The sequence below is a fragment of the Plecotus auritus genome, assembly GCF_963455305.1.
Source record: "Plecotus auritus genome assembly, chromosome: 4".
Taxonomy (NCBI): Eukaryota; Metazoa; Chordata; class Mammalia; order Chiroptera; family Vespertilionidae; genus Plecotus; species Plecotus auritus.
Window position 1 is genome coordinate 154633956 of NC_137775.1, and position 17829 is coordinate 154651784.

Sequence of the window (17829 nt, forward strand, 5' to 3'; positions counted from 1 at the left end):
TTCAGTGAGAAATTTGGAGAGGAGGAAGGAGCGTAAGAAAGAAAAGGCAACTGTGCCAGAAATGCTTTGAGAGACTTAGGGCAGGCAGAGGACAGAGCAATTGGAATTGAGCTCCCAAAGGAAAACCCCAGAAACTAGACCAAAGATCAGGAGCCTGGAGAAAGCAGTTGCCAAAGAGGAAATGCTCCGCCGTGATGACAGGACTGCAGATAAGCTTTGCTTACCACCTAACCAACAGGGGCCGTCAATTCCAGTCTTTGCAGTCCTTTACCCTGGTTTGCTCTGTCACTCACCTTTCAGAAAATTAACTATTTGTGGGCCTGAGATTTAGGGATAAATTTTAAAGAGCTTTCTTCCACACTGATTTGTAAATGATCCTGTAATAACTATTGTAATTAGATATTGTGTATTACCAATTTTAATACTTAAAATGCCTTAAAACATTTCCCCACTAAAATGGATCCCCCCCCCCACAAATTGATACAAATAGTTAATGGCACCTTTTTTCTTCCTACTTTCCAAAAATATTTTCATTACTGCATGCATGAATGACTTTATTAATTATACCCTACTGACTTTTTTCATTACTAAAGGATACATACAGAACCTGGTTTTAATGTTTAATATTCCACCTTATCCACAATTGGTAGGGAGAGGTGCTTAAGTGTCAAGGGACACTTTCTACCACTACAATAAGGATTTTTATTTCTTTCTATAATAGAAGGGTTTTCCTTGGGGAGCTCAAGTCCAATTGCAATAGAATTTCTAAGATGGTCTTGATAATGCAAAGACAATGAAACTAATGGGATCATTTTCATAACCAAACCGTACTTATAAAGTAGGCCTTGCTGTTCCAGTACACAGCATCATATTCAAATAATTCTCTTCTCAATTATTTGCATTTTTAAATTAAGGAAGTAAATTCATAGAAGTATTTCAAGCAAATGGGAGGCTTGGAAGGCAAAGGAAATAGGACCTCCAGCACCTGTTGCTTAAATGTTATTTAAATATATTTTCTTTTTTAAGTGGGGTATCAGTTTCAAGGATGAGGAAAATAAAGTCTAGCTCCCACCTGTTCTTGGAAGAGAGGGTGGAACTCAGGCTGAGGGTCCACGTGTGAGGCTATCGGCGGGCAGGCAAGGACAGCGGTAAAGAAAGTGAACTGGGCCTAGTGAGCATTCTCAGGGAGTCACTGCACTTAACCATGAACTAGAGCTTTTCTCTGTGCAGAAATATTGAGCATGACATGGTTTTTATTAATAGTTAAAAAATATATTTGCTTATACCTGAAATGCAGGTCTTTAAAGGAGAATTGAGTTTCAATGATTCCTGTTGTTTTCACTCGAGAATGTAGAACATCTTGCTCATTTGGAATATAACCAGGAGCTGTTATTCTGTCCAAATCATTAAGGTAGCTAATAAAAACAAACAAACAAAACAAAATAGCATATATGTCTTTAATTTTGTAAATGATTTTTTGTTGTTTAAAGTCCATTAAAATTATAAAAATCTAGATTGGTGATTTTCAAACTCTGTTCATCAGAATTATAAGAACTTGGTGGCAGAGATGTTGCATTACACTGAGTGTGGTATACAGCTGACCTGTGGGGGTAGGGACACTTTTAAAAGCAGATAGATAAATGTTGCCTTTGCTTGTATTTTATAAGGTGTATGTGATATGCTTGCTGGTGTGTAGATAGACATTTAAGAGGAAAGTTCTCTCTATTAGACTTACATCCTCCAAAAATGTTACCTTGTAATTATGATCACTGGACTAGTCTCAAAATGTTGCAGTTTGTATGTAGGCACTGAATTTTAAAAGTGATTGGTTTTAATATCATGATCTGAAAGTTGTTGTGTTGTTTTCCATGGATTTTTCTAGCTTAAGATTCTGAACAAATTTCATGAAGTTCCATGACTATATCCACTTAGTCCAATAACAGAAGAAATGTTTGACTTTCTTGCTTGTTCACAGTGGAACTAATTCACGAAATTGCTGACCCACCCCTGAGCCAGTAGCACTCCTGGGGACAGAAAGCTGAACCTACACACTGTACCCACTTCTACTTCCTCTACTCTTCCATCACTGCATCAGTGTGTCACACTCTTCGGAGGCCACATTTAAAAACCCTACTATTACCAGGATGATTCTGTTCTCTTTCTGCTCACAGTGTCTAGGAGTGATGAAAGACAGGGAAGAAGTCTGATTAAGCTCAGTGCTCTATAAGATGAGTCTGCTGGATTAGAGGAAAGAAACTACTCTTAGCTTCATCCTTGAAACCAGATCCTAAAACAAAGTGTTTTATTGCTTTAAAAACAGTTGAAAAATCACTGTTCTAGATTTTTGATACAAAGGTTTTAGTAGCTTAGCAATATGGATATTTCTGGAAAAATGTTAGATGTAGCAATAGACCAGTAAGGTTTTTATGACAAAATTGTTCAATATAATGAACCAAGTTTACACGAATAGCTTAAATATAAAAATAATGATGGGTTTTCATTCATTCGGATAAAATTTGAGAGGTAGGATGCACTTGAATATTAGTCATTTAAAAGTTGAAATTTCCAGGGACTAAGTTGAAGAACTGTTTATGTCTTAGCACCTACCACAATGCCTTAAAAAAGCAAAGTTATTTGTCATTGGTTAAAAAAATAAATCCAAACGGTAAGAATTCCTTCTTTTTTATAGCAGCATGGATGGAAATGGAGAGCATTATGCTAAGTGAAATAAGCCAGGAAATGAAAGAAAAATACCACATGATCTCACTCATTTATGGAAAATAAAGAACATTATAACCTGATGAACAAAAAGATAGATACAGAGGCAGTAAAGCATCAAACAGACTGTCAAATTACAGCGGGAAGGCTGGAGAGTGTTGGGGAGGGGGAGAAAAGATCAACCGAATGACTTGTGTTCATGAATATAAGCGCACCAATGGACACAAGACACTGGGCGGGGGTGGGATGAGGGCATGTGCCAGTGGGTAGGGGAGGCTGGGGGAAGGTCAATGGGGGAAAAAAAAGGAGATATATGTACTACTATGTGTAATACTTTAAACAATAAAAAAGTAATTATCAAAAAAATAATTAAAAAATAAATTCAACAGCAATATAGATCATATATTCTTGAAAGATCTTTCTCCTTTTAAGCTGAAATAAACTTAAAATAGGCAAAAATTTTGGCCAAGGACAAATAGACAATCACAATCCAGAAACACATATATGTAATAATGTGAAAATATATCACTCCGTTTTATTCTAACAGAGTTTAATTTATCTTTTAAAAAACTGAGAAAAAAATAAAGATATAAATATGTCAGAAGAAAGTATTGGAATATTTTCCTAGCTTACCTATTTTTTATTTTGTGAATCAAGTTTCTTTGTGCATTTTTTATGGACAAAGTCTGCATCAGTGGTAGGTATATTATTGGTCAATTGGTTCATGCAGAAGCAAAAACAAAATGAAACAAAACAGAAACATACCTGCCATGTTAGATATTTAATTTATTTTAATAATAGGCAAATGAATGTTTTGGTAAAGTCACATTTTAATGTACTTTTATTTGTATATATAAATCATTTCAAGCAAAGCAGAAGCATTAGCAGGGTGACAGATTTGCATTTAAAATGTTTGTTTTTATAAACAAATATAGGATTTGGGTGCTCAAGCCTGTAGACTAAAACAAACCAAACCACAGGCCCTAAATATATGAGTCTGTTGGATTAGAGCAGTGGTTCTCAACCTTTCTAATGCCTCCACCCTTTAATACAGTTCTTCATGTTGTGGTGACCCCCAACCATAAAATTATTTTTGTTGCTACTTCATAACTGTAATTTTGCTACTGTTATGAATCATAATGTAAATATCTGTGACCTTGGGATAAGATAAGAACCAGTTACTAAAGTAGAAACCTAAAGTCATTTTGATAATCCTATATAATAAAAGCCTAATATGCTAAGTGTCTGGTCAACCAGTTGGCTGTTCAACCAATCAAAGCGTAATATGCTAATGATATGCTAAGGCAGCCGTGGGCAAACTACAGCCCGTGGAGCCGAAAGAGCGGAGGGTTCTCTTGATCTCCCCTCCGCTCCTTCACCAGCAGCAGTGTTAACATGGCAACGTCGGGAAACACAGCCGCAGCTCCTTCTTCTGAGTGGGCGGATTTATATCCGCCCATTCAGTAGAAGGAACAACCTCTCAATCTTCCAGAGGCTCCTTGTAATGCCCACGGACGCGTCCCCCGACATCACCCTGGGAATGCGTAGACACGTTATCATGGTGATGTAGGGAGACATGCCCCTGGAGAGCACAGTATCAGAGCATTAGCTAAAAAGGAGACCAACAACACTGTTCCCACTGAAGTTGATGTTTTAAAGACCAAAAACCTTTCAACCCAGTCTACATTGCCATCTACATCTACGTCCCAGGCATAATTTGGAAGTTGCACTGAAGAAAATGTTTAATTTACTGTTTACACATTTTGTTCTTTTCTATTTGTTTTAGTTTTAAATTATTTTATTATATATAAGTTTAATTTGAAAGGCTTTTGTACCTTTCCTTTGTTAGGCAATTTTATTTTGCCTTTGCCATCTTCAATATAAGGTATGTTATTGTGCTATGATTCCTCCATTTTTTGAAGTTTCAAATTATAATAATTAGTGTTTACATTCTTCTTGTTAAAATGTTTGAAATGAATAAAACTATTGAAATAAAAAAAAAATACCATACCCTTTTATGTAATGATGTTTACTTTGAATTTATATTAGTTCACACAAACACTCCATCTATGCTTTTGTTCCGGCCCTGCGGTCCAGTTTAAGAACCCATTGTGGCCCTCGAGTCAAAAAGTTTGCCCACCCCTGTGCTAAGGCCTCTCAACCTCTTGTTATGACATGCACTGACCACCAGGGGGCAGACGCTCCAACCGGTAGGTTAGCTTGCTGCTGGGGTCTGGCTGATCAGGACTGAGTAATATGGGTTGGACATGCCCTGGAGCCCTCCCGCAGTCCCTTCCCGTTGGCCAACCTCCTGGGTCCCTCCCTGGCCCTGATTGTGCACTGGTGGGGTCCCTCAGCTTGGCCTGCACCCTCTCGCAATCCGTGGCCCCTTGGGAGATGTCAGAGAGCTGGTTTCAGTCCAATACTGCAGGCCAGGCCAAGGGACCCCACTGGAGCACAAATTCATGCACCGGGCCTCTAGTGAAATTATAGTGTCACAACTTCTTAACTTCTTTGTAGCTGATAATTGCAAACTGGATGATAGCTATGAAAATTATATAGTCTTTCTTGAGACTCAAAATAGAATTAGACAATGTACAAGTATTGTGAATATCAATACACTACTTTTTCTAGAACTCTTCGAACAAAGCATGTGTCATTAATCAGATTACCGCAGACCATGACTTCAATAACATGAATAGAGATGAAATTAATAGCCCAACCTTAGTGTGCATGTCATCATGCTGTGTTTATGTTGAGTATGATGCAAAATGATTGATTCTTTTTAGTTTGGAGAAAACATGTTTATCTATCTATCTACCTATCTGTCTATTTATTTATTTATTAATGAATTAGTAGCCATTTGTCTTTTTTAAAAAAAATATATATATATATATGTATACATATATATATGTATATATATATATATATTTGTATATTTATTGATTTCAGAGAGAAAGGGAGAAGGATAGAAAGATAGAAACATAATTGATTAGAGAGAACCATTGATGGGATGCCTCCTGCACGCCCCTCACTGGGCATGTGCCCCTTACCAGAATTGAACCTGGGACTTTTCAGTCTACAGGCCAATGCCCTATCCACTGAGCCAAACCGGCTAGGGCACAAGGATTTTATTTTTATTTTTAATCTTACATAACAGCAGTAGTCCAGTTACAGAGTAGTTCTAGGGTAGGTCAGAGATTAAATACTTTCTTAAGGAATTGAGCTTTTTTTCCCCTAAATTTCTGCTTGCCATTACCAGCTAATAATCTTGGTAGCTGCAACTGCTACAAGTATAATAAGGCATGTGCCTTGACCTGGAATCCAACAGTGACCTCCTGGTTCCTAGGTCGACACTCAACCACTGAGCAACACCAGCTGGTCTGGAGAACATATTTAAAACATATAGATCTTCTCAGGAAAATAATTTCAAAATTAGTTATTTAAAACTAGAGGCCTGGTTCACGACATTCATGCACTGAGGGGAGGTGCGGCGGAGGGGGGGGGCCCTCAGCCTGGCTTGCACCCTCTCGCAGTCCAGGACCCCTCAGGAGATGTCTAACTGCCAGCTTAGGCCTGATACCCCCAGGGTCAGGCCTAAGCCAGCAGTCGGACATCCCGCTCGCAGTCCAGGACCCCTCACTCCTAATTGCCCACCTGCTAACTGTTCCTTACCACACAGCTCGCTGCTCCTTAGCTCTGAACTCGTCAGCTGTGAGCCTGGCTTCTGGCTGAGTGGCGCTCCCCCTGTGGGAGTGCACTGACCACCAGGGGGCAGCTCCTGCATTGAGCACCTGCCCCCTGGTGGTCAGTGCGCGTCATAGCGACCTGTCATTCCACTGTTCGGTTGATTTGCATATTAGGGTTTTATTATATAGGATGCTCCCCTGGTTATATTTTTTTACATCTCATTTATATCATTTTGATCTTTTTCATTTCTCTTGAATTACTTTTTATTTTAGTATAATAAAATGAAAAACCATTTATTTTTCTTATTTGTGAGTATGAGTGCAGAGTATACAGTTATAATTCTTAACTGTAAATATTTCCACTACAATTCCTGCCAAAATGTATTCACTTACTAAGCTGCTGAATCGTTGAGCTGATACTCAGCTGACCTTTCAAAGCAGGCCTGAATCCCCGGATCTCTCCACAGCCGTTTTATTACCTCCGCCAGGTCCCGCGTCATTCCCCCATCTTCTAGGGTATTGGCCATCACATAAAGTTGTCTTTGGTCTTCCTATGGCAATGTTTTTATGAAAAGAATAAAAATGTGTCATTATTTGAAATCACATATTCTTTTTTTTAAAATAGAACATTTAAACTGGATGATTTTATATGATTTCTTTAGGTAATAATTCCATTGAACATGTAAATAATATATCTAAAGTACCTTATGATCACTGGCTAATACCCAAAAGAGTTCTCTATTGCAAAAATTAATATACTTAAATATTATAATAAAAAGATAGGATATTTTGATATATATTTTGCTATAAATCATTAAGTTTTGATTGTGATGTAAAAAGGGATGACAATTGCTTGATATAAGTCCATTGAGCTCTCAGATGGTCAAATGCTCATAAAAGGGTAATGGATCTGATCTAAATTGGCACATAGTGTCCTTTTGATAATGGCCACATTTTTTTTCCCCTAGGAAATGAAAATATCAAATAAGAATTAGAGAAATTGAAAATAAAACTCAGTATTCTAAAATCATACTTAAAAATTTATATACAATATTATTTGCCACCATGTACCTATTTGTAATCATATTACTAATGGTAAACATTTTAATATACTTAAAATTTTGAACATCCAATGTAGTGTTGTTAATTGCATGCCTTTGGGGGCAAATTAATAGGGCAAAGTTAAGACAATGAAAAAAAAAAAGAGGAAAACAGAAAGGAAAATAGAGAAAAAAGCAAAAATTGTGTTAGTCCTGATAGAATATTTGGAGTTGAAAAGAGCAGATATAAAAGTACACTGAGTAAATAATATAGTCCACAGTTTACCTAAACTATTTATCAAATCTGTTTTGTGACAAAAGTATTTTAAGAATAAGAATTTGATTTTCAGAATAATTGTTGACCAATATAGACCAGGCAAATGAAGTCTGGGCTCACATTCTCCTTGTCTGATTCCAAAGCTCATAATCTTTCCTGTACATATTCTTATACTTCCAAGACAGCACATGTAATATCTCACACAATCCTCAGAACAGTCGCATAGACACTGTATTTTTTCCCATTTTACAAATGAGGAATCTAAGAGTCAGTGCTTAATTTGATGAACCAATAAAGAAAAATAAGCATCAGAATAAGAGTCAAACCCAAATATATTTTGTGAAATGTTAGGAGTATGTCCAATAAGAACTTGCTGGTTTTCTGATACAATTTATTATTCTTATTGTAAATTGATGCCACGTTTATTTCACTGTTTTATTAAAAATCCGGTGAGAAACTTAAGGGTATGTTTCTCAATGTTAGAGAGAGGCTCTCTTAAGATTAAAAACCTTATTTTTGACTTTCTTCACATTGAGATTTTATTGCCAAACCAAACTGATCAAATGACCATTAGGCCAACATTTTTAAGTGGCCTAAATCAGAGGCTTAAACCTCATTTTCTTGCATCAGCACAAGGTAAGTTTTAAATACTTCTTCCTGATTTGTTGGCTGATAGAGAACTGCAAAGTGGCTGAAATATGATCCAGCCACTTTTGCTGGCATCATCTCATTTGCCTCTTTCCACTATTAAAATGCCATTTAGAAGAAATGATGCAATGAGACAGTTGCTCAAACAGTTTTGTCCCTACAGGGGAAAAATTACATGCCTTGTTAGCATCCTATATAATAAAAGCCTAATATGCTAAGTATCCGGTTGTCTGGTTGTCCAGTCAACCAATCAAAGCGTAATATGCTAATGATATGGTAAGGCCACTCAACCGCTCGCTATGACGTGCACTGACCACCAGGGGGCAGACGCACTGACTGGTAGGTTAGCTTGCTGCTGGGGTCCGGCTGATTGGGACTGAGTGCGATGGGCCGGACATACTCTGGAGCTTTTCCGTGGCTCCATCCTGGCTGTCCATCCTCCCGTGTCCCCAGCTTCAATCATGCACCCATGGGGTCCCTCTGCCTGCACTCTCAGGCAATCCAGGACCCCTCAGGGGATGTCAGAGAGTCAGTTTCGGCCGTGGGACCCCACTGGTGCACAAATTTGTTCACTGGGCCTCTAGTACCTTTATAAACCAAGCTAATAAACTCTTTTGTTTCTCTTTGAAATTTTCCATTTTAATTTAAATATGCTTTGTTTGTATAGATATCATGAACATAGTCTCACTTTGAGCATTTAAATGTGTCAAAGTCCTCTTTGACCACTACATCAATCTTACTACCTCCCCCAAGAGCAAGCAATCCTATCAGTTTGGCTTTTGTATTTTGAGATATTTTGTTTTTTATTTTATTGCATTCATGACTGAAGTTGATTGGAGGTGATTTTCAAACAGGGCTGTACATTATAAGCCAATGGAGCACTTCTTAAAAATATTGATACCAGGAACTCAACACAAACAAAATGATCCAGAATCTCTGATGTCAATTTCTGCAAAGGTATTTTAAAGAATTTCTCCAGTGACTCAAATGTGAGGGCTGAGTTAAGAATCAATATACACAATTTTTTTTTTTTTTTGGTATCTTTAACTCACATAAGTAATGCCTTATTGGACATACTACAGCTAAGATGGCAATTTAAAGAATCAAAATTCATGTGTTTAAGGGCTTGGTTCCACCAAAAAAAATTGAATTTTTAAAATATATAACACAGGTATTAATAAGAACTTGTCTTCTACCTAATATCCAAATTGATTGAAAACTGAACTCCTACTGCTTATCTTACTCCCATATTTTCAAAACTCCAGTACTTTCAAATCTCTTATTATTGCTCACACGATTCTCTATTTTTGACTCATGCCTTTCTTTTCACCCTTATTTCTCTCTTTCCTCCTCTCACCCCATCTCCCTTTCCCCATTTCCTCAAGAACTACAGGACTCCTTCCTCTTTCTTGAATTCAGCAAGCCCCCATTTCATGTCTTCCTTGTTGCTCACTTCCTGCTTCATTTGGTCTTTTCCCAAATACCATCCCCTCATGGATACCATTCATGGCCATCCTTTTTCTATTACTCTCTAGCTAACCCCTTATCCTCCTTGATTTTTTTCATAGTACTTATTAGTACTTATGTAGTACACGTCTTTATTTTGTATCTTTTATATTACACTTTAAGCACTTGAAGACAGAGATTTCATTATTTTGTTCACTTCTACATCCTTAAGACTGGGAAGATAATCTAATACATAATTCATGCCTGAAGTATTGTTGAATGAATGAATCAATAAAATAAATATATTAATTATCTCAGACCACACTTGTAGGGAAACTTTAAGCGAATCTCCAATAATTTCCCACATTTTTTTTCTATAGCCCCTAGTGGGGATGAGTGGCATCCTGAAGAAATTTTATTTCCTTATAATTTATTTGGAAAAGCATGGAAATTATGGTGGTTCTAGAATGGCCAATTCAAGGTTGCATAGTTCTGGGATTGTTGCTTAGAATGCAAAATATATATTTTCTGTACAGGTTACCTAGAACTTCCTCGTGAATATTAGGAACTTGAGATGGTCCTAGATCCTCATGAATATGCGTTCTGAACCCTAGACTCATATTTCCAAAGATTGCAAAAAAAAAAAAATCTATCAAATGAAGGAAAATATATCATAATTTCGTTATTTGGGAAAATACCAGTTTTAAAATGCCAAACTTGTTGCTTCAGATATTTAGAGCCTTTGATAACTAATATTGTTTGCAAATTTCCAAGAAGTTATAATAGTGTGTAAGTATCCTGGACTTATTTGATCACAGAACTTGTAGCATAGACCATCTTTAGGAATCAATGTTCTTTGGTTCGGATTGTAGGGTTCACTTTGCAGGGTGCTATGTCAAAGACAGTTACAAAAACACCCAGATTGTGTGATAAAAGTGTTATAACTTTTAACATTATTTTATGCTGGTTTAGTGGATGTTTCAGAAGTTCTAAAGTAGAATATAATAATATTCATAAGGGGTAAATGGAAATTTACTAAATGCCTTTATTCTACTCTGTCTTATTTCTTCAGCTTTATTCTCTTTATAAGCGCTATATTCCTGAAATCCGTCTATTAGATATTAAACCAAAACAAGTAAGAACAAGCCCCCTTTCTTTTCTTTTCTTTTCTTTTCTTTTTCTATTTTTTAGTTAATCCTCACCTGAGGATATTTTTTCCATTGATTTTTAGAGTGGAAGGGAGGGGGAGAGACACATCAATGTGAGAGACACATCAACTGGTTGGCTCTCACATGCATCGGGGCCTGCAACCCAGGTACATGTTAGATGTGCAGTCTAAAATGATACATTTTAATTTGCCTATATTCAAAGTGGTTACTGAAAAGTAATTATATCTAATATTCACTGGGAGCTTACATTCTGCAATTCTTGGTGTTCAAATGGATATCTTATGTTTCTGCTTCATTCTATAATAGTCATTATAATTCAGTAAGGAAAGCACTAATATTTTGTGGGTAAGGTAGCTGAAATTAGAGACATTAAGTAAATGGTCTAAACTTAAGAAACCAGAACCAAAAAACTCATGTAAATTTTTGGTTAAGACTCTTTCCCTCTTTGAATGGCAATCTGTGTGATAATGTACAATGGCTATGTAAGAATATATAACCTGGCATAAATAAACAAAAAAAAAAGATAAAGCTGTAGGAAATGAGAACTCTGAATTGTATACATAGGTAAAGTGCTTAGCAATTAATCTGTTGAATACACAGTTTAAGTCAGAGGCAGAAAATGCATTAATCCTAAAATCAAATACTAAAGATTGTGATTGAAAAGGCTATCATTTATGTTATTTAAATAAAAATATGAGCTGTGTAGTGCCTGACAACGGTGATGCTTGCTACTTGAGAACATAGGTACTCCTGAGAAGTTGTGCCAGTTGCTTAGTGCTGCTTAAATTAATCTGTTTTTTTTTTCCCATTCAGTGCACATTTTGAAAAAATTACATTTCTTTTATTTTTCAGTAAGCATAATGGCAGCAATGTACAGAATCTATTATCTTCATTCCACCTGAATGTCAGATCATTAAGACTTTTAACCAACAGATTTCAGGTCTTTAGTGATTGCTGGCATCACCTTTTTGCAAACACTGGGCTATATTAAGCACACAATATCTCTCTATATAAAACCCTAATATGCAAATAGACCGAATGGCGGAACAACCGAACCACTGGTTGCTATGTCATGCACTGACCACCAGGGGGCGTGCATGAAACATGGCAGCGTCGGCCGTGGCAGGATGGTGGAGCAGGTGAATGGGGGTACCAGACCAAGGTGGAGCGCCGGTCGCTGTCATTGGGGCGAGCCTCTGGTGGTTACTGAAAATTCTTTGTTCCCGCATGCTGCGGTCCCGCCCAGAATTCGCACCTGCTGCCAGCGCCCGGTGCTGGCCGCACCTGCTGCCAGCGCCCGGTGCTGGCCGCACCTGCTGCCAGCGCCCGGTGCTGGCCCCAATAGCTAAGCGCCGTCAGCAGGTGCGAGTGGCAGCTGCCAGCCCCGATTGTCCCTGAGGGCTTCTCCACCTCCTCCTGCTCCTGAAGGGTGATCGGGGGCCGCAGCCGTCGCTTGCACCTGCTGCTGGCGCTGGCCCCATTCATTTCATGCAGTCAGCAGATGCGAGCAGTGCTGGCATCGCCGTCAGCATGTCAGCACGAGGGAGCAGTGGCAGTGGGAATGGGGCTGCCGGCAGACAGGGGGCTGGGGCCACGGCAGGAGGGGCTGGGCGGGGGTGCAGAGGATGGGCCAAGACCCGCCCCTGTGCCCACCACAGCCTTGTGGCCCACAGTTCCTTTCAAGGTGCACGAATTCATGCACTGGGCCCCTAGTATTTAAATAAGTAGCAATAGGCAAGGTTGTGATTTCAAACTTCAGTGATGCTAACATATGGAATATTACACATGCGAATTAAAACAGTAAATCATTCTCAAATGAATGCAGAAAGATCACCTATTTCAGGAATTATTACTGCTTAGAAGAAAGAATGTAATCATTACAAGTATTTTTACAAAATACCTTGCATAGGAAGAAATACCCTAATAGAAGCCAGGAGAAGTGGATTTTGCTCTAAGCTCCAGCAATTGAAGGGAGGCCAACCCTTTCTGACACTTATTTTTTCACATCTTTAAGTAAAAGGGTTTGTTCAGGTTGTCTTTTAAGGGCCAGTTCAACATCCTACGTTTGTAGGAAAAGGCAGAGTGAAAACTAAACTACCCTTGAATAACAACGTGGTCACTACATCTCAGGATGATAAAAAGAGGAAGGATATTTGGAGTTCAGTTCTTGCAAGTTTCCCTTTTACATGAAGGAGAAAAACTGTAACCTGGAGAAGTAAGTGACTTACTGGAGCCAAGTTGTGGGGTAAGCTGAAAATGAAGGAGCGCCTAGCAGAAGTCCTGACTCTGCTTTACAAAGTATTTGCCCCAAGGACATTTCCATGCTCTTTGTCAGGAAGAGGCAGAGCTAAATGGAATTTACTATATTCTTTAAAATTAGTAGCATGAGGTTCCTCAGAAAACCAAAAAAATAGAACTACTATGTGATCCAGCAAGTTCACTACTGGGTAGCTATCAAGAAGAAAACAAAAACACTAATTTGGAAAGATATATGCATCCTTATGTTCATTGCAGCATTATTCACAATAGCCAAGATATGCAAGCAACATGAGTGTCCATAAATAGAAAAATGAGTAAAACAGTTGTTTTTTTATGCACACACACATATATAAAGACACATACATCTACACACATATGTACAATGGAATATTACTCAGTCATAAAAAAATGAAACCTTACCATTTGCAACAATATGGATGGACTTGGAGTAAAATAAGTCAGAGAAAGACAAATAGGTTATGATTTCACTATATGTGGGGAGGAGTAACTAGAGTGAAGGGAAATAAGAGGTACAAACTTCCAGTTACAAAATCAATCAATCACCAGGATGCAATGTACTGCATAGGGAATATCATCTATAGTATCAAATTAACTTTGTACTGTGACAGATAGTTACTAGATAAATTGTGGTGATCACTTCATAAGGTACATAAATGTTGAATAATTATGCTGTACACCTGGAACCGTGTAATATTGTATGTCAACTATGCTTTAAGAAAAATAGGAAAAAAATAATAACATGAGACATTTTTCTTTTCATCCTAATGGCTTCCAATGGTCATTTACATGGTCAAACTACTGATAAAATGGGGAAAAGTATAAATGTCATTTTTTTCCTTTGTACTTACTATTCTGTTCTCTGTTTTTATTTTCATATATCAAGGTATCTAAGAATTACTTTGGAAACAATTCAATTGACATCGGATGCAACCAGCTGCTCCCGGAGGGGATAGGGAAATGGGTGAGTTCTTCCTAAGAATTGTACACAGTGACTCCCTTTTTTGGGTGTGGCTAACTATTGTTCTTTGGATAATACTACATGCTTAGTTTGTCAACTGAAATGGTTTTATATGCTTCCACATACACTGTTTTAAAACAAGTTTATTTTAAATGTATTTTAACATAAAATAATTACATTACAAAATAGAAAATAGAAGAAAAATGAAACTACTTAGTTGCTATCTTAATAACAAAACTATGACTACTTGAATATATTTATTATAGAAACATTTTAAACACATAATTTTGAATTCTTTTTAAAAATAACATTATTAAATAATCGGTTCTATGCCACGGAGTCTTTGTAATGATCACTGAACATAATAATTGCAGTGTTTTTATTACAAATAAAGTCTCCATGAAATGAATCCCAATGAAACTAAGAAAATAAATGCAAAGATCTTGCAGTTTGATTTTATGGAATAAACTCTTTTGTATTTAGCAAATATAAACAGTATTTTTCTCTAATATAGTATATTATTGGATATTAGGTTTTACTTCTAGGAATAGCTAATGTTGAATAGGATTATAAAAGAAAATTTTCATTTAAAGGGAAATAGGAAATCTTACACTAAACAGAATTAATGTTTCCAAAATTCATATTTCATATCCTTAAATTTTTGGCATAGATTAGTACTATAAGTTTATTAAGTCCCACTGTTTTATCGCTCATGCTCCATTGTCGGACATAAGACTGTGATTATTAGCATACTTACTGCACTTCTGGCATTTTCATAATCAATCCCGAGAGTGGTCATGGCTTTCACAATAGCTAGGATAGATTGCAATGTGTTACTGTAAATTACTGCTTTGAACTCCATGCATTCTTGCTCACTGTAACCGTTCTTATGGATGATCCTATAATTTAAACATGAAAAGCTTTTGTGAGTCAAACAATTGATTTTTTTAAATACTAAAACACAACAATAATCTGCTTGAATAAAATTAAAGTATATATTTGTTGAAAAAAGAAGAATTTTGTCCATACATATATGCTAAATCTGAACAAATTTTTTTTTTGTTTTTTGGATTTTTATTATCATTTGGGTTTAATACAATATTTTCTTTCTGAGTTCCTGATGCTAAACACAAAGACAACTTAGGATTTGCTCTAGATAAAGTGCTATTAAAAATGGGAAAATCATAAACATTTTATTTAGAAAGCTTATTTCTTTTCAAGAGAAAAAACTCCCAGATCCCCAGGACAAAGTTGCATAAGTAGTGTTTACACACGATATCAAGAGGAAAAGAAGTAATTTAGTATGAAATTTATGTCTTTTCCTCTCACTTAAGACACTCTAACAAATAGGAGTGCATGCTTTCTATTTATAGCAGTAACAAAGGCATCTTTTTTTTAATGTAGGTAATTCCTGGCTGTTAAATTCCTGTAACATTACATGTGTATGCGTGCCACTGAGTACTCAAAGCTGAAATGTCCAGACATTTAATTTGGCTGAACTCTTCTTTTCCTTCCTCATTCAATCAGAACTCAAAAATATTACAATAGTTTTAGAAATAGATTAAAATAGATTTACCTATTAAAAGCTAAAATCTTTGCATATGCTAATTACTTTATTGCATCCCTATTACATAATGTGTTCTTGTTTCTTTTGGCTGTTTTTTTTTTTTTTTCTTATTGTTTGGGAAATGCTTTGTGCTCATTAGGCATTATTTGGGATGTCATGTTGTTAAAGATTTGTGTTGTATACATTTACCTAGAAATTTTAGCATAGGGGGGGAAAAGAACACAATATCTCCCAAGATATTAAAATCTTCAAATGGATTCTTCAGTGAAAGGAGTAGAGACAGTACCTACATCTATTCTACTTTTAATATCTTATGCCAATAATTGCTGTATTTGTAATGTAAATATGGCCATGTTTAGCTTGACATATTAAACAATTAAAGCAAATAAAATAGTCAATTAAAGGCTATAGAAAATGCAGTAAAATATTTCATGGATATATTAGGAATAAGTTTATTAAAGAAATTCCAGTTCTTAGTCAAAAATTAAAACTGGAAAATTATTTTAATTATTAAATCAGAATGCCAATCACAAATAAGGGTCATTTAGATTTTCTTCCTGGCACAAGTACTGATCCCTTTCCTTTTACCATTGAAAAAGGAAACATCTCTCACAAAGGAAATGACAAAAACAGACTTTAAAAAACCCAGCTGCAGTGGGACTTGAAGTAACTTTAGGAGCTGCACAAATGTATTTCTGTGAAATAGAGCTCTCTACCTGCAAGTTAATTCCTAGCTCTGTTCAATGTAATAAGCTTTTGCTGGGCATTTTCTGTAACATATTACATTATGCACTGAAGAAAATGAATAAATTAAACAAGTCCCTCTTCTCCCCCTTCCCCCCCAAAATAGACTAGTCACTAGACACATTAATTCAAATTAAAAGATATTAAAAATTAATTCCTCAATCACACCAGCTCCAATGAAGTACTTAATACCTCCATGTGGCTAGGAGCTACGGTGGTGAAGAGTAGAGCTATATAACCTCTCTATCACCGTGGAACGTTCTATTAGAGACCACTGGATTATAGGAAGGAGAGCATATCTGATTTTTGTACAGTGTGGCAATGTATAGCAACAACCTCTGCATGGTACAGTGAACTAGAAAAGAAAAAGTGATATATTTTATTGGGAGTAAGGGATCAGGGTAGACTGCCTAGGTGTAGTGATAAACAGTTGAATTTTCTAGGATAAATAGTTATTTCCAGATAATCAAGAGGAAGAGAACAACCTAGGAATCAGTATGACCAAATATAATGATCACAATCATCAAGCTTTCAATATGTGCCACACACTGTTTTAAGGGCTCTATTTGCCTTCTTTTCTCATTTTTTGCAATAAGCTCTTTAAAGTAGGTAAAATTATCATCTAAATTTTGCAGGTAAGAAAAGAAGTCAGATACATTGACTAACTAGCCTAACTTTCGTTTATGGTACACCTGGGCAGCAAATGCAATCTGATATTAGAGCCTATGATCTTAGCCAGTGAACATGCTGACTATTCCTAAAAGACTCTGAGAAGAGGAGGGAGAGATGGGCAGAACCAGGAGAAACAGTATCTATTTTGTCATTGTTGAACTACAGCTGTTTATGCAATTTTGTATCTTGGTTTTTCAGTTAACATTAGTATTTTCTTTTATTAAAAAATTTTCATATACATATAACTTGTAATGGACACAAAGTCTTAAAGGTGAATAATCGCATGATGTCACAAACTATTTGATTAACTTTAATTTTAATTTAGGGTATTTTATCCTATCTTATATTTCAATATTTGAAATAAGATGGATATGTCTCTTTGTGCATACATTTTAATATTTATATTATTTTATTTTCATATTTAAATTATTGTATTATTAAAAATTCTCAAAAATATGTTTAAAAGGTTAATAATTATTTTATCCACTTACTGTGCATAATTGCCAAAATTATTTCTATAAATTTGCTATAACAAGTTTACAAGTAGTAATAAGAAATATTTATTTTTCAAAACATCACTCTTATTAGTTAATATTACTTTGAAATTATTGTTTGCTAATT

General features: G+C 36.1%; 1 protein-coding gene across 1 annotated transcript in view; it reads right to left on the bottom strand.

The window, feature by feature from the left end:
* GNAT3 (G protein subunit alpha transducin 3) overlaps window positions 1–17829 on the bottom strand; it is a gene marked incomplete at both ends in the record, with an annotated part of 45718 nt that overhangs the window by 12762 nt on the left and 15127 nt on the right. Inside the window, 3 exons of the mRNA XM_080667023.1 lie at window positions 1287–1415; window positions 6801–6958; window positions 14983–15124. Coding sequence (XP_080523149.1) covers window positions 1287–1415; window positions 6801–6958; window positions 14983–15124 — 429 coding nt within the window. The remainder of the gene's footprint in view (window positions 1–1286; window positions 1416–6800; window positions 6959–14982; window positions 15125–17829) is intronic.